The 27,131-nt window shown below is 51.4% G+C and overlaps 1 protein-coding gene across 1 annotated transcript; it reads right to left on the reverse strand.

Moving 5' to 3' along the window:
- On the reverse strand, positions 1 to 26,291 carry pfas (phosphoribosylformylglycinamidine synthase). The gene is made up of 29 exons (XM_007895021.2): positions 26,109 to 26,291; positions 24,276 to 24,426; positions 23,671 to 23,806; positions 20,718 to 20,823; positions 20,150 to 20,342; positions 19,957 to 20,062; positions 18,837 to 18,977; positions 18,202 to 18,326; positions 17,983 to 18,111; positions 17,097 to 17,228; positions 16,729 to 16,857; positions 14,431 to 14,504; positions 13,953 to 14,109; positions 13,658 to 13,719; positions 12,863 to 13,024; positions 12,585 to 12,719; positions 12,166 to 12,297; positions 10,698 to 10,928; positions 9,597 to 9,777; positions 9,222 to 9,305; positions 8,871 to 9,026; positions 7,834 to 7,953; positions 7,518 to 7,663; positions 3,355 to 3,565; positions 2,893 to 2,984; positions 2,608 to 2,722; positions 2,132 to 2,296; positions 1,393 to 1,545; positions 1 to 828 (listed from the first exon to the last, which is right to left on the reverse strand). Exons 1-29 carry the CDS (start codon positions 26,274 to 26,276, stop codon positions 512 to 514), a joined length of 4,209 nt encoding a protein of 1,402 aa, XP_007893212.1. The 5' UTR covers positions 26,277 to 26,291; the 3' UTR covers positions 1 to 511.
- Positions 26,292 to 27,131: the final 840 nt, after the last annotated feature.

Raw genomic sequence — 27,131 nt, forward strand, 5'->3', positions numbered from 1 at the left:
GGAGTGTGGACGGACAGTGCAGAGGGAGCTTTACTCTGTCTCTAATTAACCAGAGGGAGAAAATGATGTTCTTATAATTCATATATTTATTTGAAAAGTTATTTTCGAGGTTGGAAGTATGACTACAATTTTGAAACAGGCACAAAAGACAGCAGGCGATAGAACTGCGTGTGTGTGTGTGTGTGTGAGAATGCACGTGTGAATGCGAGAGAATGCATGGGTGTGCACGTGTGCATACATGTGTTTGTGTATGAGTGTGCGTGACAATGGGTGTGTAAGTGAATGTGTTAGTGTGTGTATGTGTGAGCGAATGCGTGAGGGTGACTGTCTGCGTGCGTGTGTGTGCTTCAGATGTGCCTGTGAGACAATGCATGCGTGAGTGTGACTGTGTGCGAGAATGCGCAAGTGTGAGCATCAGTGTGACTGTGCGTGAGCGCTTGTAAGTGTGCGCGTGCAAGAGGATGTGTGTGCGTGAGTGGTTGGAGATAAAACCGGCAGTGGGGTTAACATCTCAGGTGGATTGGGACTGGCAGCACCAGGCACTGGCGTTCAGGAACACCCGGAGCCAGGGGGAGACAGAGTGGGAGCGGTTCCAGCCAGGGGGAACCCAGGCCCATTGCCAGAGCCGGACACACCGCTCCGGGTGGGGCATCAACGCCAGGTGCCGGCCATCGGCCGAGCAAAGCCCTGCAATGCCCAGCTCTGAGCCGTTGGGGTTCAGGGGGTAAGTTTCCGTGGGAGACCCCTTATCGTCAGCGTAGCGTAACGGGGCGAGAGATCCAGCCAGCACACGGCTCAGCGTGTCCGGGGAACGGAAAGACATCCGGCCTGCGGGGAGGAGAGAAAGTGAAAGAGACTGAGAGAGTGTGTCTGTCTATGTGAGTGAGACTGAGAGAGAGCGTATGTGTGTGAGAAAGGGAGACTGACAGTGTGAGAAGCGCTGAGTGTGTGAGAGAATGAGTGTGAGAGAGCATGTGAGAGGTGTGAGAGAGAGCATGTGAGAGGTGTGAGAGAAAGCATGTGAGAGGCGTGAGAGAGAGCATGTGAGAGGTGTGAGAGAGCACGTGAGGTGTGAGAGCATGTAAGAGGTGTGAGAGAGAGCATGTGAGAGGAGTGAGAGAGAGCATGTGAGAGGCGTGAGAGAGAGCATGTGAGAGGCGTGAGAGAGAGCACGTGAGAGACGTGAGAGAGAGCACGTGAGAGACGTGAGAGAGAGCACGTGAGAGGCGTGAGAGAGAGCATGTGAGAGGCGTGAGAGCGAGCCCGTGAGAGGCGTGAGAGAGAGCATGTGAGAGGCGTGAGAGAGAGCATATGAGAGGGGTGAGAGAGAGCACTNGAGAGGGGTGAGAGAGAGCATGTGAGAGGTGTGAGAGGGAAGTGTAAAAGTCTGACCTTCGCCGTGAGCGACCCAGACGCCCAGCGTGGAGCCCTCCATCCCCCTAAGCATCAGGCTGGGGCTGGGCAGCACTGACACTGACACAAAGCGAGACTCAAAACGGCCGGAGCGGTTCGGTGTCAATAACACTCCCTGAGGGAGAGCGGGTCCTGCCACACAGGGAGACAGACACAGAGTTTGTGTGTGAGAGAGAGTCAGCTGCAAACGAAGTTTAACAACAACAACAAATGACATTTACACAGCGCCTTTCATGTTGGGAGGATGTCCCAAGACGCTGGACAGTCGGGCATTTTCCGAAGAGGAGCGTCTTGAGACATTAACACACATTAAATGCAAATGTGTTTACAGATAGGAACCGGACGACAGAGAGAAAGAGAGATAGAGAGATAGAAAGAGAGAGAGAGAAACTGAGAAAGAGAGAAAAATAGAGAGACGGAGACTGAGAGAAATAGAAAGACAGAGAGGTAACGTGCCAGAGGGTGGACTCGATTCCCACACTCCAATGCCTGGAATGTGACGCGGGCTCGTCAACGGCAAATGAAGCTTAACGCAGATTAAATGCTGACCGGTAGGAACTGGGGCCAGAGAGAGAGAGAGGGGAGGGAGAGAGAGAGAGAGAGAGAGAAACTGAGAAAGATGGGAGTGATGGAGACTGAGAAAGAGAGTGAGATGGAGACTGAGAGAGAGAGAGAGAGAGAGAGAGGAAGCGGGAGGGAGATGAAGATAGTGACCTACCGTCCACGTTGCTGGGCTCAGCCTCAGTCTCGGGAGCCACCCAGCCCAGCAGGGCCAGCAGCTGACAGCCATTACACACCCCCAGAGAGAAGGTGTCCGTACGCGATCGGAAACTCCCAAACTGTGCCCGTGCTCGCGGGTTATACAGCACCGTGGCTGCCCAGCCTGTGGCCAGAGTCACAGTCAGAGAGTCACCGTCTCACACACACACAGCCCGACACGCACCCCTCACTCTCTCTCGCTTTGTGCGAGTGTGGGCAAGTGCGCGCGTCTCTCTCGCTCTTCTTTCTTTCTGGCTCTCACTCTCTCGCGCACGGCCTGAAACACGTACCCTCTGTCTCACACTCTCACGCACTCAAGTCTCTCTCACACTCAGTCTATTTGACATTCGCACATTCTCTCACACGCTCACTCTCACACTCACTCGCAATCTTATCTCACTCTCTCACACACACACACACCTCACGCGCTCCCACCTTTCGCTGACCCCAGGACGTCCGCGTAGCTGAAGCCCCCGACGAACACGAGACCACGGAACATGTCAAGCGTGATCGACCCGTGACACACGTCTGTCATCGTTACGTCCCAGACCTGAGAAAACACGCAATCAGCACACGCCTGCTCTCCTCTCGCTCACTTTCTCACGCTCCCCCTCTCTCTCTCTCTCTCTCTCTCTCACATTTCCTCTCTCTCTCACACTCCCCCCTCTCTCTTGGGCTCCTCTCTCCCTCACACTCTTCCCCTCTCGTTGTCTCTCTCACCTCGAATCCCGCCATGTACAGCGCGGCCGCCATTTCTCGGTCTCCATTGCTCCCCTCCTCGCGGATCACGGCGACACGGGGAGACACATCTCCTGTGTAACACACACGTGTGAGTGCTTTTTTTTTACTTGTGAGGTAGTGCCTTTGTTTGTGCGAGTGTGGGCAAGTGTGCAAGCAAGCATGTACGGATGTGTGTGCACAAAGGTATGTATAAGCCAGTGTGCAAGCTAGTGTGTACGTGAGTGAGTATGCGAGTGTGTGAGGAAGTGTGTTTGTGCACATGTGAGTGTGAGCAAGTGTGCAAGCAAGCATGTGTGCATGCGTGTGACCAAGCATGGGGATAAGCCACTTTGCAAGCAAATGTGCACGAGTGTGCAGGCGAGTGAGTGCGAGTGTGCGAATAAGAAAAGTGTGCGAGTTGGGGTGAGAGCAAGCGTGAGAGCGAGTGAGTGTGCAACTCACCGATGTGCTTGGGGGGCCGGGGGTCGTGCGCGGGGTCGAAGGAGAGGCTGTAGCAGGGTCCCAGCCGCTGACTCAGCCCTGCCTCCTCCTCTTCCACACTCCCCACGTCTGTCTGCAGCCGCTCCAGCAGGAAACTGGGCCGTTCCCACACATTCCGCAGACCAGAGAGAGGCTCCTCTACAATTGTCTGCCCGTCCACAGTCACACACACCTGCCGAGAGAGAGAGAGAGAGAGACTGAGAGAGACAGAGAGCCAGAGAGAGAGAGAGAGAGACTGAGAGAGACAGAGAGCCAGAGAGAGAGAGAGAGAGACTGAGAGAGAGACAGAGAGAGAGAGAGACTGAGAGAGAGAGAGACTGAGAAAGAGAGAGAAACAGAGAAAGAGAGAGAGAGAGAAGGTGGACTCAATTCCTCCAAGTCTCAGACTCGAGCAGAGCCTAATGGAGTGAGCTATGAATGGAGTGAGGTGGGAACAGAGTGAGACTTTGGTGAAGGAATTTGGTGAGAGTGGGAATTCGGTGCAGAGGGGAAGGAGGTGGTTATACTTCTGGGAATATGGAGAACCAATGTCCTTGCGGGGAGGTTAGCTGGTGCTGCAGGGGAGGGGTTAAACTAATTCAGTAGGGGGGAGGGAACCAGGATGTAATCAGAGAGGAGAAACAAGGAACAGCGAAGACTGTGAGAGACCAATAATTTGGGAAAAAAGAGTAGTTCAGAAAGAGGAGGGATCAGACAGGGGAGAAATGCAAAGCAGACAAAGGCAGTTTGGGAATGCAAGTGCGTAACAACAACAACAACAAGATTCCATTTATAGAGCGCCTTTCACGTCGGGAGGACGTCCCAAGGCACTGTACAGTTGGGTCAGGACCTGAGCATTGGGGGGAAATGGTCAGGGTGAGGGGAGGGAAGGGAGGGAGCGAGGAGGGGGGAAATGGTCAGGGTGAGGGGAGGGAAGGGAGCGAGTTGGGGGGAAATGGTCAGGGTGAGGGGAGGGAAGGGAGGGAGTGAGCGAGGAGGGGTTAGAGAGTCGAGAGGGGAGCTGAAGGCTGAAGGTCAAAGAGGAAGCTCTTGAGACCGGCCTTGAAGGAGGAAAGGGAGGAGGCGGCGAAGGCACTGGGGGATGGAGTTCCATCTGAGAGGCTGAAGGCCCGACCACCGATGGTAGGGCGGTTGGGGCGGGGGATGTGGAGCAGACCGGAGCCAGAGGAACGGAGGGTACGGGCAGGTAGGTAGGGGGATAGTAGGCCAGAGAGGTAGGAGGGAGCGAGGCCGTGAGTGGCCTTGTAGGTGAGGATGAGGATCTTGAATTTGATCCTCTGGGGGATGGGGAGCCAGTGGAGGCGAGCGAGGGTGGGAGTGATGTGGGCGCGGTGTCTGGTGCGGGACAGTACACGAGCTGCAGAGTTCTGAATGACCTGCAGTGTGGAGGGAGGTGCCGGGAAGGCCGGCGAGGAGAGAGTTCCCATAGTCCAGGATGGTCAGGATGTCATTGGTGACCTTGACCAGGGCAGTTTCTGTGCTATGGGCAGCACGGAAACCCGACTGAAGGGGTTCGAATAATGAATGGGTGGAGAGGAAAGAGCACAGCTGGGAGGCGACAACTCGTTCCAGGACCTTGGACAGGAAGGGGAGGTTGGAGATGGGCCGGAGATTGATAGCTGCGACGCATCAAGAGAGGGTTTCTTAAGGTGGGAGTGATGGAGGCAGTTTTTAAGGGAATGGGAACAGAGCCTGAGGAGAGGGACAGGTTGACGATGTCTGTGATATGTGGGGCAAGGAGGTGGAGCTGGGAGATAAGGAGTGGAGTGGGGATGGGGTCAAGGGAGCAGGTGGTGGGTTTCAGGGATAGGATGAGTTCAGTTACAGAGGGTGGGGAAACGGGTACGAATGTATGTAGGGGAGGATGGGTAGGAGTCGGAGTGTGGGAGGGGGTGGGTGGTGGGTGGATGTTGGAGGGGAAGTGACCGCGGAGCGGATTCCCTTGATTTTGGATTCAAGGAAATCCAGCATCTCCTCGCAGTGAAGGTTGGAGGAGATGACCTGCGCGGGGTGGCGGGGGGGACGGAGGAGTCGGGATGTGGTAGAAAACAGTAGCCTGGGGTTGTTCTTCGCCTCCAGGATTATCCTGGAGTAGAAGGACGACTTGGCCGAGGCTAGAGTGGAGCGGTAGATTTTGAGGAGGTCCAGCCAGATTTGTCGGTGGACCGTTAGGCCAGATTTGAGGCCGGTGCGTTCAGCGGCCCACACCTGGCTCTTCAGTGAGCGGAGGTGGGTGGTGAACCAGGGGGAGGAGTGAGAGTAGGAGACAGTACGGGAGGTGATGGGGGCAAGAGTATCGAGTGTGGAGGAGAGGGTGTTGTGGAGGAGGGTGAGAGGAGAAGAGGGGTCAGTGAGGGTTGAAGGCCAGAGGGAGAGGAGTTCAGAGGACTCCAAGGCAGCGGTTAGGGATTGTGGGGGTAACTTCTTCCAGGGGCGGTAGAAGATGGTGGTGGATCTGGTGGAGGTGGGGAGGGGGGTGGGGGTGGTGAAGGAGATGAAGTGGTGGTCAGAGACGGCCTTGTCGGTGATAATAATAATAATAATAATAATAATAATCCTTGCATTTGGTATAGCGCTTTTCACGTCGGGAGGACGTCCCAAAGCGCTTCACAGAACACACTGTAAAGTGAATTGACTGTATATTTGTGGGCGAACGCGGCAGCCAATTGCGCACAGCAATGTCCCACAAACAGTCGTAGATTGAAAATGACCAATTTAATTATTGTTTTGTTTTTTTGGAGGGAATATTATTAGGCTCTGTGTGGAGTAAGGAAACTTGCCCAAGGTTGATAGTGACATCCGAGACACTGAGGCCCCGGGTGATCACCAAGTCGAGTGGGTGGCCGTGACTGTGAGTGGGGGAGTTGATGTGGAGGGAGAGGTTGAGTGAGGAGAGCAGGAAAGAGAAATCTGAGGAGATGGAGCAGGAGGGGGTGAAGTGCAGGTTGAAGTCGCCCAGGATGATGAGGCGATCAGAGCAGAGGCAGAGAGATGTAAGAAGTGTCGAAATAACGGAGATGAAGGTGGGAGAGGTTTTAGGGGCCGGTAGAGGAGGAGGATTTTGAGTGAATACACAGATTATGACAAATAAGGTTGGTGAGCTGCAGACTCAAGTTACCACATCAGATTATGATGTAGTAGCAATAACCTATCATGGTTCAAACAAGGGCAGGATGTTACCAGCCCAGCGAGGAAAGGAAAATACGTAAAAGGAAACTTATAATGAATATCAGGTTCAAAATACATTAGAGAATCAAGCAGAATACAGAAAGTTCAGAGGAGGTAGAGAAATTGGATAGGATAAAAATAGATAGAGGAGCTACTTAAAAGATGAATAGTGCTAAATGGTTGTTTGGGACGTCCTCCTGACGTGAAAGGCGCTTTATAAATGGAATCTTGTTGTTATTGTTGTTGTTGTCAGACTAGAGGGAAATATACAGTGGGGTCTCCCAGGAGTCAGTATTGAGTCCACTGCTCTTATTGATATATGTGAATGGCCTGGATATCAATAGCAACATTTTGAAGTTTGCAGATGACACAATACTTGAGTAAACAGTGTGGAGGATACTGGCAGACTGCAGGACATAGACAGACTGGTGAAATGGGTAGACACATGGCAGATGAAGTTGAATAGAGAGGTGAGGCAATATGCACCAAATGGTAGTTTTAAAGGGGGTACAGGAGCAGAGAGACCAGGGGGTTCACATACACAGGTCTTTGAAGTGGCAGGACAGGTTGATAGAGCTGTTAGAGGCACAGAGTAGAAAAGCAAGTAAGTTCTGCTATCCCTTTATAAGTCACTGGTTAGGCCTCAGCTGGAGTATTGTGTCCAATTCTGGGCACCGCACTTTCGGAAGGATATCAAGGCCTTGGAGAGGTTGCAGAGATGATTTACCAGAATGCTACCAGGGTGAGAGACTTTAGTTATGTTGAGAGACCAGAGAACCTGGGATGGTTCTCCTTCAAGCAGAGATTAAAGGGGAGTTTGATAGAGGTGTTCAAAATTATGAGGGGTTTTGATAGGGAGAAATTGTTTCCATTGGCAAGTGAGTCAGTAACCAGGGCACATAGATTCAAGATAATTGACATCCTAGGGAGAGAGACAGAGAAAGAGGGTTACTAACCATAGCAGAGGGACCAGCTGCTCCTGTGTGTCCAAGAGTGAGACACCGCAAACCCACGTCCATGTACTGACACCGGACTCGCTCCTCATCCCCCGCTGACACCTCCAGGACCAGCCCCAGCTCCTCCGCAAACAACAGCTCCAACACTAACCACACACGTACACACACTCAGACATACACAGAGTAACGGAGAGAGAGAGAGAGAGAGACTGAGAGAGAGAGATAGAGACTGATAGAGAGACACAGAGAGAGAGTGTGTAACACAACAATAGGGAGAGAAACTGAGAGAGAGGAACAGACAGACAGACACACTCACCACTCTCGCCTTCGGTGCTGAAATCCACATTGACTCCAAAGTTGCCGGCGAAAGCCATCTCGAGCAGACAGACCAGGAGCCCCCCGTCACTCACATCGTGGCCAGCCCACAGAAGCCCCACTGTCACATAATTATAATTAACAATATTAATAATAATGTCAGAATTGAGCCAGCCCTCTGTGATGGTCTTGAGCCGGGCGAGTCCGCAGTATTCCAGGGCACTCACTGCTGATGATAGCACAGCCCGGCTGGAAGGGCAGACCAGTCACTGGGGGCAGAGAGTCATCCCACTCTGCTCCTGTTACCCTAACGGGTAGGGTGGTCCCAGCTGGACAAGCAGCGGAAAAGCTTGCCAGACAGACATATATGGCAAGCTTTGTGGTGTTGGCTGGTTGGAATCCAAACCAACCTACGCCTAATACTCCACAATACTCCAGCTGAGGCCTAACCAGTCACTTCCGGAATCAGGAAAGCAGGATTCGTCCCTCCAGATAAACATCTCTGGGATTTCCATGTGTAGGTGCGAGGCATGGAATTCTCAGTTTGGTTTGGGGACCACTGTTCAGCGCCTTGGGACGTCCTCCCAAAGTGAAAGGCGCTTTACAAATGTCATTTTAGAATGCATTGACACTCTTAAGCATCGTGATGGGTTTCCACGTGTGTCAGACACCCCAAAAAATGTTATGTTGTCTCTCTATGGCTACGGATGTTTACAGCAGTCAAATACCTGATAATGCCACCGGGTGCAATATCACACAATATACAGTCAGACATCATCACTCAGTGGCTCGATGTGCACTGCGCATGTCATACACACTTCCAGCCACAGCGACTGAGCCAGGCTGACACACAGCGACTGAGCCGGGCTGACACCCAGCGACTGAGCCGGGCTGACACCCAGCGACTGAGCCGGGCTGACACCCAGCGACTGAGCCGGGCTGACACCCAGCGACTGAGCCGGGCTGACACCCAGCGACTGAGCCGGGCTGACAGACTTAAATAGAGTCAGACAGAGATACAGAAGGAGACAGACTTACTTTGTAATAGTTTCTGTGTGACGTTGAAGCAGGAGCTGAGGTTTTGTGCATTGTCCATGTCAGGGCATTTGTCTCCCAGCTGAGAGAAGACTTGAGCGAGCGCTCCCCCACCCAAACGGTGGTGACCAGGGGAGATTGGGACATAGAGCAACACTCCTGCGGGGCAGAGGGAAAAGAGACAAAGAGAAAGAAACTGAGCGAATGAGGGAGAGACTGAAAGACAGAGAGAGAACTGAGACCGAGAGACTGAGAGAGACCTGGAGAGACAGAGACATAAACAGAACGAGTGAGAGACACAGAGAGACAGAGACTGAGAGAGAAACTGAGAAACAAAGAGAGAGAGATTGTAACCTTTCCCTTCTGGGTTTTTGAGGTCAGGGGTGACGGTGGCAGTGATGTCGGGACAGACAGCGTAAGCTGAGATCACCAGCGACCCTGTAATACAGAGAGACAGAGTGAGTGAGAGAGTGAAGGACATTAACGTGTATGTGGGGGGAGAGAAACTCTCTCCCCTGCCAACCACCCCCCGTTCCCCACTTTGATGCTGACGATATTGAACAGACTAGAGCTGTGCGAGTGGGAGCGTGTGTGTGTGGTGGGCGTAAGAGCACAGTTGACACTTGACCTTTCTCCACTCTCACCAAGTAGGTGGTATGTTCGATCGATCTCTGACCCCCTCCCTCCCAGTGTGCCACCTTGTCCCCTTCCCCAGGGCTGGACACTTACCAGGAGCTTTGACGGTCTGGGAGCCCACTCTGGCAGCCATGCTCAGGGAGTCTTTCCCACCGTCCAGAGCCACGCCGAGCTCCTGCATGGCCTGGCACATGGCCTGACACGCTTCGTACAGAGACGTCCCTTCCCCTGGCAGCTTGGCCGGCCACATCCAGTTCCCACTGCACTTCACGTCCTAGGGAGAGAGAGCGAGAGACAGAGAGATAACGACACAGAGAGAGAAAAGAGAGAAGACAGACAAAGAGAGACACAGAAAGAGAGAGAGAGGGAGAGACAAGGAAGGTCTTTAGGCGGGATTTCCCTTTCGTAAAGCCATGTTGACCCTGCCTAATCATGTTGTGATTTTCTAAGTACCCCACGATGACGTCCCTAATTAAGGACTGTAGAATTTTCTCTACCACCAATGTCAGACTAACTGGTCTATAGTTCCCCATTTTTTGTCTCCCACCCTTCTTAAATATCGGTATTATGTTTGCAATCTTCCAATCAATGGGAATTGGCGTTACGTTTGCGATCTTCCATCAATATCCCCACACACTGCCCTGATATCCCCACACACTGTCCTGATATCCCCACACAACCGTGATATCCCCACACACAGCCGTGATATCCCTACACACTGCCCTGATATCCCCACACACTGCCCTGATATCCCCACCCACTGCCCTGATATCCCCACACACTGCCCTGATATCCCCACCCACTGCCCTGATATCCCCACACACTGCCCTGATATCCCCACACTGCCCTGATTTCCCCACACACTGCCCTGATATCCCCACACTGCCCTGATATCCCCACACACTGCCCTGATATCCCCACACACTGCCGATATCCCCACACACTGCCCTGATATCCCCACACACTGCCCTGATATCCCCACACACTGCCCTGATATCCCCACACACTGCCGATATCCCCACACTGCCGATATCCCCACACACTGCCCTGATATCCCCACACTGCCTTGATATCCGCACACACTGCCCTGATATCCCCACACACTGCCCTGATATCCCCACACACTGCCCTGATATCCCCACACACTGCCCTGATATCCCCACCCACTGGCATGATTTCCCCACGGTCTCTTACCTTGAGGTGGGTGACACGGGCGAAGACCAGGTTGGTGAGGGCCTCGGCTACCGCCATGCGGGCCCCGGCAGCAGGGTTGATCATCCCCTTCACCGGCTGCTCCCCCAGTGCGGTGGCCCCACCAACCGTGTCGAAGTGCGAGAGTGCGACCACAGCAACGTCAGCCAGTGGCGTGTGCAGCGGCCCCACACACTGCTGCTGGGCCACCAGCCCTGTCACTGAGCGGTCAACCTGCTCAGAGAGAGGGCTATCAGCTCCCAGTCACGCACATAGTCATTCAAATTATTAATAATTATCATAATCCTTATTTCAGAACTTAAGAATTTTAGAAAATTCTTAAAATTCTGTCCAAAACCAAAAACAATAATAAATTGGTCATTTTCAATCTACGACTGTTTGTGGGACATTGCTGTGCGCAATTGGCTTTACAGTCAATTCACTTTACAGTGTGTTCTGTGAAGCGCTTTGGGACGTCCTCCCGACGTGAAAAGCGTTATATCAAATGCAAGGATTATTATTATTATTATAGACACACACAGCAGCCGCGCACACACACACACACAGCAGCCGCGCACACACACACACACGCGCACACACACAGCAGCCGCGCACACACACACACACAGCAGCCGCGCACACACACACACAGCAGCCGCGCACACACACACGTGCACGCACGCAGCAGCTGCGCACACATACACTCATACAGCAGCCGCGCACACACACACGCAGCAGCCGCGCACACATACACTCACACAGCAGCCGCGAACACACACATATATAACAACAACAACAAGATTGCATTTATAGAGCGCCTTTCACGTCGGGAGGACGTCCCAAGGCGCTGGACAGTTGGGTCAGGACCCGAGCAGGGGGGAAATGGTCAGGGTGAGGGAGGGAAGGGAGGGAGCGAGGAGGGGGTAGAGAGTCGAGAGGGGAGCTGAAGGTACGGTTGAAGAGAAAGGTCTTGAGACCGGCCTTGAAGGAGGAAAGGGAGGAGGCGCGAAGGCACTGGGGGATAGAGTTCCAGAGCCTCGGGGCTGAGAGGCTGAAGGCCCGACCACCAATGGTAGGGCGGTTGGGGCGGGGGATGTGGAGCAGACCGGAGCCAGAGGAACGGAGGGTACGGGCAGGTAGGTAGGGGGATAGTAGGTCGGAGAGGTCGGAGGGAGCGAGGCCGTGAATGGCCTTGTAGGTGAGGATGAGGATCTTGAATTCGATCCTCTGGGGGATGGGGAGCCAGTGGAGGCGAGCGAGGGCGAGGGTGCGAGTGATGTGGTCGTGAAGCCTCGTGCGGGACAGTACACGAGCTGCAGAGTTCTGAATACACATACACATACACACTCACACGCAAACACAGACACCAGCACACTCACAGGGCCACCAGCAGACACAGAGATCAGCACCAGCCCCCACCACAACCACCCGCACAATCTCTGACCCGCTCCGCCCTGGGCCACTCACTCACCTTGTTGGTGAGGTAGCGTTTGCTGGCCACACTGGGCAACCTCAGGACCCGAGAGAGCGCGTCACGTACACTCAGGTCTGCGGGGAGCGTCAGAGGGAGAAGGGTGGGCTTCATGCCATTCAGTACAAACTTCTGAACGAGAGAGAGTGAAAGGGAGAGAGTGAGAGTAGGAGAGAGACTGAGTGAGCGAGAGAGGGTGTGATGGAGAGAGAGTGAGGTAGACAGAGAGTGAGGTAGAAAGAGAGTGAGGTAGAGAGATAGAGTGAGGGAGAGAGAGGGCAGGAGAGAGTGAGGGAGAGAGAGAGTGAGGGAGAGAGAGTGGGGAGAGAGAGTGAGGTTGAGAAAGTGAGTGAGTGTATGAGAGACTGAGACTGAGAAAGTAAGAGAGAGAGGGAGAGAGACTTGCTCTCAGTTGTCACCTTCTGTGGCATTTTTCCAATCACCCAGTCCAGTTCCAGGTCCACAGGATGCCGTGTTTCACCGCATCGCGGGCTCGTGTCAGGCTCCCCGCTGCCCTCTGCCCCAGCCTGCTCTCTGTCATCCACAAGAACAATCTGACGGAGAGAGTCGTCGGTGAAGCTCTGAGACGTGCATGGGGTGCGTTGGTGCAATGTGAGCGCAAGGCGTTGTGAAGCTCCGAGATGTGCGTGCGCTCTGCGTTGAGCGCGCGGCTTCGTGAAGCTCTGAGATCACACACCTTGCCGTCACCGGTTATTTTCCCCACAAAGTCGATGGGACACTTCTCTCGCTCACACACACTCCGCAGGAATTCTCTGTCCTCGGCCCGGCTCAGTAGCGCGTTGCTCTCCTGATATTCTGCTCCCCATATCTCCATCACGCTCAGTGTGGGGTCTCCCACCTCAAGAGGAGAGCGAGTTACTTTACAGTAATAGCAACTATCGCCCCCCCCACCACCCCACCCCTCTCACACTCTCTCTTTCTCGCTATCACACACACTCACACACAATCTCTCGCACACTCCTTCTCTCACACATGCTCCCCATCTCTATCGCGCACTCTCCCCCTCTCTATCGCACTCTCTCTCTATCGCACACCCTCCCTTTCTATCGCACGCTCCCCCTCTCTATCGCACACCTCTATCTCTCTCTCTCTCTCTCTCACACTCTATCTCATGCTCTCTCACACACACTCTCTCTCACACAAGCTCTCACACACTCTCTTTCACACGCTCACACACACGCTCTCTCACGCACGCGCTCACACACACATGCTCTCGCACACACTCTCACACACACGCTCTCACACACGCCTCTCTCACACACACTCTCACACACACTCTCACGCACGCGCTCACACACACACCCCCCTCTCACGCACACCCCCTCTCACACACATACACCCTCTCTCTCACACACAGTCTCTCACAAACACTCTCACACAAATGTGCTCTCTCTCATACACACTCTCACTCTCTCGCACACATTCTCTCTCTCACACACACACACACACTCACTCTCACACTCTCAGTTACCTGGAATTTACTAGTATAAATTATCGCTCCTGCTGGCATACTCAGCTCCTTCAACACATTCCCTGAAAGAGAGAAAGAATGTGATAAGAGCGTGAGAGAATGAGTCTGAGAAAGAGAGGCTGAAGGAGAAAAAGACTGAGAGTTAGAGAGACTGAGAGACAGAGAGACTGACTGAGAGACACAGAGTGCAAGAGACTGAGAGAGCGAGACTAAGAGAATAACGGAGAGAGAGTGATACTGAGAGAATAAGAGGGAGAGAGACTGAGAAAGAGAGAAAGCGAGTCTCCTCTCTCACCATTGCCCCCCGCTCCCTGATCATGGATACTGCAGATAGGGTTCCCCCGGGATGTCTCGATACACGCTCTCACTGCCCGGTTCATTCTCTGCTCCATCTCAGGGTCTCCTCGCTGGACAGCTCCGAAATCCAGCTCCGCAGAGCTGTCCCCCTGGACCTGAGAGAAAGAGAGAGACTGAGAGCAAGACTGAGACTGAGAGCGAAAGCCTAGAGAGAAACTCAGAGTGAGTGACAGAGAGAGATTGAGAGAGACACAGAGTGAGAGAGAGAGAGACTGAAAGCGAGACTGAGAGAGAGACTGAGAGTGACACAGAGAGAGAGAGGCTGAGAGCGAGACAGAGAGAGACACAGAGAGAAAGAGAGAGAAAGAGAAAGACTAAGAGCGAAAGACGGAGAAAAAAATTGTGAGAGAGGGAAAAAGAGAAGAGGGGGATATATATATGAATATATATAGAAAGAGAGAGAGAGAGAGACGGACCTGAATAGATGAGGCAGCTCCTCCCCCCACTCCGATGCGATACACAGGACCCCCGATCTTCACCACGTCCATTGCTGGGCCACGGGGCGTCCAGAACCACAGCAAGGGCCACCCAAATCACAGCCGGGGAAATCGGGGCCAGACATCAAATTGAAATCAGGCGACAAATCAGGGAAGAAAATCAAAAATCAGGGCGAGGGACTGTAAGGATTCGGTTATTAATGTGTTAAGTATCATCCAAAATGTACAATGCCAAGGTAAGAAACAGACCCTGGACGAGATAATGCCAAGAAATTTTATTTCAGCCTGTCAATAATTGTTGAAATAACAGAAACCACATTGCAAAAGATGAAGTAGATGAAAGGTCATGAACCAACTGGATGAAGAGAGATCGATTCGGGAAGAGAATCAGAAGAGACAGGGAGTTGGAAAAATGAAGTTGCAAAGCATATTTCAGCTTCTAAAGAAGGAAGATCAAGACAAACACTTAGACAAATGTCAACATCGGTATTGATGCCCACTGACTGGCAACAATACAGCAGTACCTGAGTAACTTTTTGGTGGACATTAAATTAAACATTAAATCGGACATTACTCCTCCATCTCTTCCGCAACAGTTGGTTTGGCCAACCTTAATCGTTGTGAACTGTATCTTTTATCACCCCCTCTCAACTCTCTACCCCCTCCTCGCTCCCTCCCTCCCCTCCCCTCACCCTGACCATTTCCCCCCAATGCTCGGGTCCCGACCCAACTGTCCAGCGCCTTGGGACGTCCTCCCGACGTGAAAGGCGCTCTATAAATGCAATCTTGTTGTTGTTGTTGTTGTACATGAATACGTAAGTATTATTCTGTTGTATTCTTTTAACTACCTATAACCATTATTAATCTGAATTAATAAACCTTTTTTTAAGACAAGATTTATATCAGTCTTTACTTCACCACGGGGTTAAAATGAACATCTTACAAATTGCCACCCAAACCAGGGACCTTTTGCGCTGAAGTTGGACAACTACAAATTTTAATATTGTTTAGAAATTGAGTATTTGTTCCAGTTGACCTGTCACATTTTGTACAGTTGGTGGAGGATCAGAAAAGTATTCTAAATTCATGGACGATTCAATGAGAGCATATGTGGAGAAAAGGTTACCCAAACATGAGGAGGGACTAATGAGAGCTCAAAGAAATGGAATCTGCCATACAAAAAATACACAGTTTAGAGGGACGTACTGATTATTATCAATCTCAAACAGCTGAGCTAAAAGACATAGAAGGATTAAATTAATTCAGAGTTCGGAAAATTGCGAGTGGAACTAAAAGCGATGCAAAGCCAGACAGGGACAAGTCCTAGTGCCCCAAGGGTATGCCTCCAGACCAAACAGGGAGATGATTCATTGGCTCATCTCGAGGCACTCAAACAGTTAAGTCTGCGTAATACTTGTGAGGAGTTAAGAGAAAATCAAATTGCCCTTAACTCTCTCCACAACTCTTCGCAGCTCTCCTTGGCAGCACAAAAGTAGGATGATGCCGATTACGTGGGGTAACATAAATGAAGAGATTAATGGTAGTAGTGCCGGATAGTTAAAAAATGATCACAGAAACAAAGTATTAAACAAAGGAAATAAGAAGCTGAGGGGAGGGGGGGGATTGTTGGAGAGAGCTGGATGGGTTAATTGAGCAGTAAAGATAAACTAGCAAAAGAAAGAGATTCACGTGAAACTGATAATGTCAGAAATCACAGAGGGAAAACAGCGTAGGGAATAACAATAATCCTTACGATTGATATAGCGCCTTATCACGTCTTCGAGACGTCTCAAAGTGCTTCACAGAATATAATAATATAATAATAATAATAATAATCCTTGCATTTGATATAGCGCTTTTCACGTCGGGAGGACGTCTCAAAGTGCTTCACAGAATATACTGTAAAGTGTATATTTTGTGGGCGAAACATGGCAGCCAATTGCACACAACAGTGTCCCACAAACATTCGTGGATTGAGTGACCGAATTATTTTTCCTTTTTTTATTTTGAAGAGATTATTAATCCTGGAAAAGCGATCCGTTGATCGACTAACAACCGGATTCCTACTGACTGCTAGGTAAACAGAGGTATGTGGAGTAAGGAAACTTGCCCAACGTTTCGCCCTGCCTGGGAATCAAACCCAAGTCCTCTCACTTGCGAGGCACGTGTACTCTAACCACTGAGCTACAGGACTCCATCGGGAATCTAAAATCACCACAGTAAATCAGGGCTCGGATATCTAACATCAGAGCACCATCACAGAGGTCAGGCACTCACCAAGCTCCGGGGTCTTTTTCTGGACGTGTTCAGCCTCGATCGTTCCAATTCCCCCGCTGAACATTATGGGTTTAACCCACTCCCTCCGCTCACCCGTCGGCAAGCTCATCCCAAAGGAGCGGGCAAAACCTGGGAAAGAGAGAGAGAGAGACTGAGAGAGAGGGAAAGGGAGAGACTGATAGAGAGAGAGAGACTATGAGAGAAACAGAGATTGAGAGACAGATAGAGAGGGGGAATGGGGTGAGAGCTAAAAGACATGGAAGGACAAATTAATTCAGAGTTCGGAAAATTGCGAGTGGAACTGAAAGCGATGCAAAGCCAGACAGGGACGAGTCCTAGTGCTTCTGGGGTGGTGTTTAACCCTTTACCTGCCAGGACAGGTTCCCCAAATTTATTGCCGTAATCAGAGGCTCCGTTGCTGGCCTGGATGGCGATCTCCAGTGGACGGGCAAAATTCCCCGGATACGGGAATTCCTGATCTTCCCAGGGCTCCTCATGTCCTGTAATCACATGAGAGAGAGATTCCTCTATTGTCCCTCAAATACACACTAAGAGTCAGAGAGAGATCGCTCTACACGACCCCTCACACAAACACAGAACATAGAATCATAGAATATTACAATACGGAAGGAGGCCATTCGGCCCATCATGTCTGTGCCGGCTCTTTGGAAGGGCAACTCAATCAGTCCCACTCCCCCACTCTTACCGATATCCCTGCAAATATTTCCTCTTCAAGTACCTATCCAATTTCCTTTTGAAATTTGTTATTGAGTCTGTTTGCACCACCATTTCAGGCAGTGTATTAATAACTCTGTGTAAAAAAAATTCTCCTTTTCTCCCCTTTGGTTCTTTTGTCAATTATCTTGAATTTGTGTCCTCTGGTTACTGTCCCACCTGCCAGTAGAAACAGTTTCTCCCTACCTAGTCTATCAAAACCCCTCAAAGTTTTGAACACCTCTATTAAATGTTCCTTAACCTTCTCTAAGGAGATTCAATCCTAACTTCTCTGGTCTCCCCACATAACTAAAGTCTCTCATCCTTTATACCGTCCCTGTATCTCAACCACACACACACAAGCAGAGACATACCAGAGAGAGATACAGACACAAACACACAGACACCCACAGAGGCAGACACAGACAGAGAGAGAGATACACACAGACAGGCACACAGACAGAGAGAGAGAGAGAAATGCACACTCACACACAGACAGAGAGACAGACACAGAGGGTAGGGGAGCGAGGGCCGACTTACCAGGGTAGAGAAGATTACCGAAACAGTAACCGGCCGTTCCCGCGATCACATGTGCCCCGCGACCGGTCGCCTGGACATCGCGTATTCTTCCCCCCGTTCCGGTTGTCGCTCCACTAAATGGGGCGACACCTAAACACAGTGTTAACATCAGCCGCGCTCACAAATCTCAGAGTTTCACAACTCCTCGCACTCACACGGCGCAGCTCATCTCTCTCTCACCTGTGGGGAAGTTATGAGTCTCTGCGGTGAAGACTAGATGCCTGGTTGTGTGTCTCTGGCTGTAGTGACTGGCCTGAGTTGGGTTGTTGGGATACAGACAGGTCACAGATCTCCCTTCTATGGCACTGCGGGGTCACAGAGGGCGAGAGATTAGAAACCCATTCCACACAACACATGCAACAATATTAATATCCTCGCACATGATGCAGCGCCGTATCATGTCACCAAGACATCTCAAAACGCTTCACAGGATACACTGTAAAGCATCGTGGTGTGTCTTTTGTTGTTGAAATGAAGCAACCACTTTGCACACAGCAACGACCCCGTAAACTCACGGAGTGAGCGATTTTATTTGGGGGATTGTCGGCCACGACATCGGGAGAGAAACTCCCTTCTCTTTTTTTCCAATGGCGCCCCGGGAGATCTTTAACGTCCGCCATGAACAGGGCACGGAAGGGGAGTGAGTGCGGTTTAAAATCTCATCTGAAGTACGGCGTCACTGGAGGACAATGTGGCACTCTCTCTCTCTCTCTCTCTAACCCCAGCGCTGTGTTGGAGCATCATCTTAGACTGTGATTCCAAGTCCCTGACAGGGGGGACTCGAACCCACAACCTTCTGACTCAAGGCAGCTCACCTGCTGTTGTCTGAAAACTTTATGATGTTGTTGGTGTTGCTGTGATTCTGGGTTTTCATTATCTGATCGAAAAGACTGGCTTTCATTTCCTCACCATTAACCCTGAGCTGGCCTTTAAAAAACCAGTGTCGACTGTGCTCACTGCGGAGAGAAAGAGATACTGAGAGAGAGAGAGAGACTGAGAGCGACACTGAGAGAGAGTGAAAGAGAGACTGAGAGAGAATGAGAGAGAGAGAGAGAGAGAGAGAGAGCGAGAGAGGGGTGGGGGGGAAAGAGAGAGACTGAGAGGGTGGGTGAGAGAGATGAGAGAGACTTTGAGAGACAGAGCTAGAGCGTGTGTGAGAGAGAGAGAGAGAGAGAGAGAGAGAGAGAGAGAAAGGGTGGGAGAGAGAGAGAGAGAGAGACTGAGAGGGTGGGTGAGAGAGATTGAGAGAGAGACTGAGAAAGAGAGACAACAACAACAACTTGCATTTCTATATAGCGCCCTTTATGCCTGGTCGGTGTCCCAGAGCGCTTGACAAAGGTGGATCCCGATGCTGAGCCGGGGGGAGGGGGACGGTGATTGTAGCACGGTCGAAGAGGAAGGTCTTCAAGCGCAATCCAAAATGGGAGCGAGGGGGCAAAGCAAAGGGATTGAGTCAGAGCTCCACAGCTTCGGCGTAGTGGCTGAAAGCACGGCCACTGATGGTGGGGCGGAGGGTCTGGGGGATAAGGAGGAGGTCGGATCCAGTTGAGCAGACGCAGCAGGTAGTGGTGCTGGGAGAGATCAGGTTGGAGGGATACGGGGGGAGCCAGGGGGTGACAGATTTAAATACAAGAGTGAGGATCTTGAAATCGATCTGCTTTGTGACAGGGAGCCAATGGAATTTGACAAAGACTGGGGTAATGGAGGCACAGAGTTTAGTACGGCTGAGAATGCGGGCGGAGGAGTTTTGAATTAGTTGAATTTTCTGAATGGTGGAGCAGGGGAGACCAGTGAGGAGGAGGTTTGAGTAGTCGAGGCGGGAGGCGACAAAAGTAGGACAGAGAGAGACTGAGAGAGATAGAGAGAGTCTGAAAGAGAGAGAAACGATAACAGTTTGTTGAGAGACACATGCACACAGATGTATATGTCTCTCACCTATTGGATTGAGCCAGGTCGAAGCACTCCACGCTGGTTGGATTCCTCCTAATCTTCTGAAAGAGATTTGTGTAAAAGTCCACATCCCACTCATCAAACGCCAGACCTGAGATAGAGAGAGAGTGTGAGTGAGAAAGAGAGTGTGTGTAAGAGATTGTGAGAGAGACACACACACACTCAGACACACAGTTACCGAGCTGTTGGTTCGCTCTCTCGAGCGCCAGCTTCCCAGTCCCCACCACATCGATCTCGCTGACGGGAACCGGTTGAGCGCTGACTGAGAAGCTGGTGATGGGCTGAGCATAAACGCACTCCGTCATCTGGTCATAAAGTCTGGCCGTCATTCCCGTTCGCTCCCCCGAGCTCAGACACGCTCCCTCACTCAGCTGTGAGACACAGAGAGAGCGAGAGAGACTGAGAGAGAGGCAGAAAGAGACAGAGAGATTGAGAGAGAGAGGTACTGAGAGAGAGAGAGACTGAGAGACACTGAGACTGAGAGAAAGATTGAGAGAGAGTGAGAGAGATTGAGAGAGAAACTGAGAGAGACTGAGAGAGAGAGACTGAGAGAGGGAGATTGAGAGAGACCGCAAGAGAGAGACTAAGAGAGACTGAGAGAGTGAGAGAGAGAGACTGAGAGAGAGAGTGAGAGAGGCTAAGAGAGACTGAGAGAGAGACTGAGAAAGAGAGAAAATGAGAGTGAGAGACTGAGACAGAGACTGAGAGAGACAGACTGACAGAGATGTGGGGGGTAGGGAGCTGACCTGGATGAGGTAACGTCGAGAGCACTCGACACGATCGATGGCTGGGAGACCGAGAGAGCGACAGATTGAGACAGCATTGGTCGACCAGGCAGTGGAGAAATTTAACCTGAGAGAAAGAGAGAGTGTGAGACACACAGAGACACACACACTGAGATGCACATATACTCAGCAACACATAATAAACCTTGCATTTGATATTGCGCCTTATCACATCTTCGAGACTTCTCAAATGCGCTTCACAGGATACACTGTGTAGTGTAGTGACTGTGCATTTTTTGGGTGAATCGTACACTGAGGTGCACACACACACAGACTGAGATGCGTATACACACACACTGAGACACACGCAGACAATGAAACGTACAGAGATACACACACATAGACACACATGCACAGACACTGAGACGCACGCACACATTAAGACTCACGCAAACACACACTGAGACACACATATACATTGAGACGCGTGCACACACACTGAGATGCGCTCACACTGAGACGCACACACACGCTGAGGCACGTGCACATACACTGAGATGCACACACACACACACACAGGGACGCACACACTAACTGAGACGCACACACACCAAGACGCACATACATGCATTGAGACGCACATAAGCATATTGAAACGCACACACACAGTGAGACACGCACACACTGAGACACAGACACACACAGAGACACACACACTCATCGAGATGCACACACACACTGAGAAGCACACACAAACTGAGACTCACACACGCACACACACACACAAATGAACACACACTCTGAGAAGCATACACTCACCAGACGCGCAAACAACAACAACTTGGATTTATATAGCGCCCTCCACGTCGGACGGCGTCTCAGAGCGCTTTACAGTAACGGATCCCGGGGCCGAGCCAGAGGGAGGGAAGATGACCAAAGGCGCGGTCTAAAAGAAAGGTCTTCAGCAGAGGCCTGAAAATGAGAAGGGAGGGAGCGAGACGAAGGGAGTGAGGAAGGCAGTTCCAGAGCCTCGGGGCATAGTGGCTGAAGGCACGGCTGCCGAGGGTGGAGCGGAGGACTCGGGGGACGAGGAGGAGGCCAGACCCGGAGGAACGAAGGCAACGGGTACTGTTTTGAGGAGAGAGGAGGTCAGAGAGGTCGGGGGTGTAGAGGAGTGCAGGGACTTGAATACAAGGGTGAGGATCTTGAAGTCGATCCTCTCTGGGATAGGCAGCCGGTGCAGTCTGGCCAGGACTGGGGGGATCGGGGAATGGAGTTTTGTGCCGGTGAGAATGCGGGCGGCAGAGTGTTGAATGATTTGTATTTTATGGATGGTAGTGGATGGGAGACCGGCGAGGAGGGTGTTATAGTCCAGCCGAGAGGTGACAAAGGCATGGACCAGGGTTTCAGCAGCTTTTGGGGAGAGGTATTGGCGGAGGTGGAAGAAAGCAGTGCTGGTGAGGGACCGGATGTGGGGGAGGAAGGATAATTGGGGGTCAAACCTGATGCCTAGGTTGCATACGGGTTCGGAGAGTTTTAGGGGGAGGTCGGGTAGGTGGAGGAGGTGAGAGCCGTGAGATTTTAGACGTTGACGAGAGCCAAAGAGTATGGCTTCCGTCTTGTCAACGTTCAGCTGAAGGAAGTTTGCGCTCATCCAGCCCCTGAGGTCTGACAGACAGCTGACAGAATATCAGAGGACTGGGGGTCGCAAAGAGAGGTGGAAAAATAGAGTTGGGTGTCATCTGCATACATGTGGAAATGTGCCCCATGTCTGCGGATGACATCCCCAAGAGGGAGCATGTAGATCAGAAAGAGGAGGGGGCCAAGGATGGATCCTTGGGGTACCCGCAGGTGACCAGGTGAGAGTGGGAGGAGAAGCCGTTTGTGCAGATGTACTCCTAGCGGTTTGTGAGGTAGAACTCAGGCGAGTGCGGTCCCATTGAGGTGGATGATGGAGGAAAGGCGGTGGAGGATGGAGTGATCGACTGTGTCGAATGTGGTGGAGAGGTCCAGGAGGACAAGGAGGCAGAGGAAGCCCTGGTCACAGATGTCGTTTGTGACTTTCACAAGCGCAGTCTCTGTAATGTGGGCGGAAACCGGACTGGAGGGGTTCGAAGAGGGAGTGGGAGGAGAGGTGTGCGCGGAGTTGATTGGCAACAACGCGTTCTAGGACTTTTGAGAGGAAGGGCAGGTTAGAAATAGGGCGGTAATGGCTGGGGTTTGAGGGATCCAGGGAGGGTTTTTTCAGGAGGGGGGTGATGACAGCAGTTTTGAGGGAGGCAGGGACTGATCCGGAGGAGAGGGACTGGTTGATGACTTAGATATCAACACAGAGACTTAGACACACACACACACTGAGACACGTACACTGAGACACACATACACTGAGATGCACACACAGACAGAGACACACATACACAAACTGAGACTCACACAGAGACAACAACAACTTGCACTTATATAGCGCCCTCCATGCAGGATAGAATCTTAGAGTGGCTTAACAGTGGCAAAGCCTGACTCCGAGCTGGGAAGGTGAGGTGGGGGGAGGTGGCCGTAAGAATGGTCGAAGAGGAAGGTTTTCAGGTTTGAAAAAGGGGAGGGGGCAAGACGGAAGGATTGAGGGAGTGTGTTCCAGAGTTTCAGGGTGCAGCGGCTGAAAGCGCGAGCTCCGATGGTGGGGCGATGGGTGGGAGGGACGAGCAGGAGATTGGTGCCAGTCGAGCAGAGGCGCCGGGTGGTGGATTGTGGAGTGAGGAGGTCGGAGAGATAGGGAGGTGCCAGAGAGTGAAGCGATTTGAACACAAGTGTGAGGATCTTGAAGTCGATCCATTCAGTGATGGGAGCCAGTGGAGCCCGGGCCAGACCTGGCAAGATGTGGGTACGGAGTTTGGTCCGGATCAGTATGTGGGCGGCAGAGATCTGAATGAGCTGAAGACACATACATACACACACATGTACACACACACAGACTGACCGAGGTCCGATTTCCACCAGGAAGCTGTTGGGAACATCTCTCAAGGAGGGGTCGGTGCTGATAGCTTCTGGGTCAAAGGGGGAGGTGAAAAGCCATCGTAGCCTCTGTCTCTGCTCATCGCTGGGGTCCGTGGCCTCTGTTCCCCCAAAGCACAGTGTGAGAAACCCTTGAGACACCAATCCACTCCCATTAACCCTGCAAGCCAAAACCCTAACAGGTAGGGTGGTCCTAAATGGACAAGCAGTGGGAAAGTTTGCTGGACAGCACTATCAATGCCATACAATGTGGTCTTAACTGGTTAAGACTCCAGCAGTAACTCCAGCCTCAAGCCTTGTCTCTTGCCAACCTGCGCCTAATATTCTCCTGAATTTGGTAAGAGAGTCAGAGAAAGACTGAGACAGAGAGAGAGAGAGAGCAAAGAGAGAGTCCAAGAGTACGAGAAAGAGAGTGTGAGAAACAGAGAGTTCTCCAATCCAGACACAGAGACATACCCATGTGAGCGACCCTCAGTTTAGATTTTGGAATGGGGTATGTCGGGTAACAAATTCCACTTGCGTTGCCCCATTCCCCACCAGCCCACTCGCTCACACCCCCCACCTGCCTACCTGTCCAGTCCACATTGTAACACAACTCGAGGGAGACAGCCCTCACTTTCCCCGCCGGGCCACTTTCGTGGTGCAAGAGATGACTGCCTGGGTCCGTCGGCGGCAGGGAACACAGGCCCGTGTAAAAATGCAGGATTCCCATCTTCGTTTCCTGGAGGAAAAAACAACATAGAGTGAGATTGAGCCAGGACCAGGAATGTGGGAATTCATCGCCAAATGTATCTCGCTCCAAAAACAAAACTGCTGAGGTCGCTCTTTTTCTCACTCTTTCTTTCTCACTGTCTCTCGCTCTCGATCAATCTCTCTCTCTCTGAGACTGAGAGACTGAGAAAGACTGAGAGAGAGACTCAGAGAGAGTGAGAGAGAGAGAGACTGAGCCACAGGCTGACAACTGGGGTCAAAACTTTGGTTGCTTTAACATTTAAAATTACCAGAGAGCTTTTAGCTGGAGTCAAACAAGAGGGAAAAAATCGACTTGAGACAAGCGAGGGATCAGGGACTGTAACACGAGACAAACCGTGAAGGTTATCAGCAGTTTTTGATTAAACACAAAACTAGGTTAACCCCGTGATGGTCTGACAGTCTCTCATTACAAAACTGCTTGCACCGCACGCACGTCTCAGAGGTTTATAACAACAACAACTTGCATTTATATTGCGCCCTTCAGGCCGGATAGCGTCCTGGAGCGCTTAACAGTGGTAGAGTCTGACCCCGAGCCAGGGGGCGAGGGAGGGAGGGGGAGGTGACCGTAAGCACGATGAAAAATAAAAGTTGTTTAGGCAGGATTTGAAAGTAGGGATGGAAGGGGCAAGGCGGTGGGATTGGGGAGAGTTCCAGAGCTTCGAGGCGTAGTGACTGAAAGCACTGCCGCCGATGGTGGAGCGGAGGGGGCGAGGAACGAACAGGAGGTCGGAGCTGGCCGAGCGGAGGCAGTGGGTGGTGGAGTGGGGTGTGAGCAAGTCGGAAAGGTAGGGAGGTGCGATGGCATGAAAATGAGAGAGAGGATCTTGGGAGTTGATCCATTTGGAAATTGGGAGCCAGTTCAGTCTGGCAAGGACTGGTGTGATGGGGGTCCGGTGTTTGGTATGTGTTGGTATCTGGGCGGGAGTTCTGAATTAATCATATTTTATGTATGGTGGAGCTGGGGAGACCAGTGAGAAGGGGATTTGAAAAGTCCAGCCGGGAAGTGACAAAGGCGCGGATGAGGGGTTTGGTTGCTGTGGGTGTTAGCTATGGACGAAGCGGGCAATGTGCAGAGGTGGAAAAAAGTGGTCTTGGTCAGGGAATGGACGTGGGGGAGAAAGGAAAGCTGTGGATCGAACCTGCCGCCAAGATTGCGCATGGGTTTGGTGAGTCTGAGGGAGAGCCCAGAGAGGTTGAACAGTTCAGACCCGCAGGAAAGAAGACACTGATGGGAACCAAATTTGCTGCAGGAAATTTGCGTTCATCCAGGCCGTGATGTCTGTCAGACACACTCTGGAACTGCATCACACATTCCCTTCATCTCGTCCCTGCCTTTGCCTCCTTCAAGGCACGTCTCAAGACCCTCCTCTTCAACCATTTGGCCGCCATCCTACCCCCACCCTCCCCCCACCCTCCCTGATCACAACCACACAACCCTCCCGCTCAGGACCTAATCCCTGACCGTTCAGCACATTGGGACATCCACCAAAGTGAAAGGTGCTTTACAAATGTAATTTTGTATCGTATTGTACTCTGTATTTACGATGTAACTCTAAATTTACTCTATATTTATAATGTAACTCTGAATTTACTCTATAGTTATAATGTAGCTCTGTATTTACAACGTAACTGAATTTACTCTGTATTTACCTGTTGCTGAAGCTCAGGCTTTGTCTCCTGACCTCTCGCAGACCCACTTCCTGTCCCAACCCATGTGGATGTGACTGGAAGAAGCCATCTTGGTAAAGGAGCGACCATCTTGGTGAAGAAGCGACCATCTTGGTAAAGAAGCGGCCATCTTGGTGAAGAAGCGACCATCTTGGCGAAGAAGCGGCCATCTTGGTAAAGAGGCGGCCATCTTGTTGAAGGGGCGGCCACCTTAGATGCAAATGGTGTTTATCCCAATTGTGACAAATTAGTAATTAACAACAACAATGATAATAATCCTCACACCTGACTCCTCACCTTTCACACTTTCCTGAGACTCGTAGGTTGGAGAGAGTGACCGAAACATTAAGAGTTGGAAGGCGGAGGGAAGCCAGAGTTAATAATAATAATCCTTACATTTGATATAGTGCTTTTGATGTCTTCGACGTCTCAAAACCTTCACAGAATACTGTAAAGTTTGTTGCAATACTATAAAATGTTGCTGCATTCTCCCCCCCCCCCCCCCATCCCCCCTTTGTTCTGCAGTATTAACACCTCTATTCCTCTGCTTTGTTGCAATCCCCCCACTTTGTTTGGCATCATTAACATCTCTTTAACCCATCATCCTCTGTTCTCTACCCCAGTTTCTCCTCTGCCTTCCTTGCACTGCTTCCCCCTTCTCTGTTAGCCCTTAAAAGCCGCTCCCTCCCAACATGCCCCAATTCTGACGAAAGGTCATGGACTCGAAACGTTGACTCACTTTCCTTTCTCCATAGATGGTGCCTGACCCGCTGAGTGTTCCCAGCGACTTCTGTTTTTGTTTCAGATTTCCAGCATCTGCAGAATTTTGTCTTTTGGTTATTCTGTAAAGTGGATTGACTGTATATTTGTGGGTGAAACGTGGCAGCCAATTGTGCGTACAAAGGCCCGGCCACAAGGAGGAGGCTTGGGAACAACAATAACAACTTGCACTGATATAGCGCCCTTCACGCAGGGTAGCTTCTCAGAGCGCTTAACAGCCTGATT

This window comes from Callorhinchus milii, unplaced genomic scaffold, assembly GCF_018977255.1.
Source record: "Callorhinchus milii isolate IMCB2004 unplaced genomic scaffold, IMCB_Cmil_1.0 Scaffold2, whole genome shotgun sequence".
In the NCBI taxonomy this organism is placed as follows: domain Eukaryota; kingdom Metazoa; phylum Chordata; class Chondrichthyes; order Chimaeriformes; family Callorhinchidae; genus Callorhinchus; species Callorhinchus milii.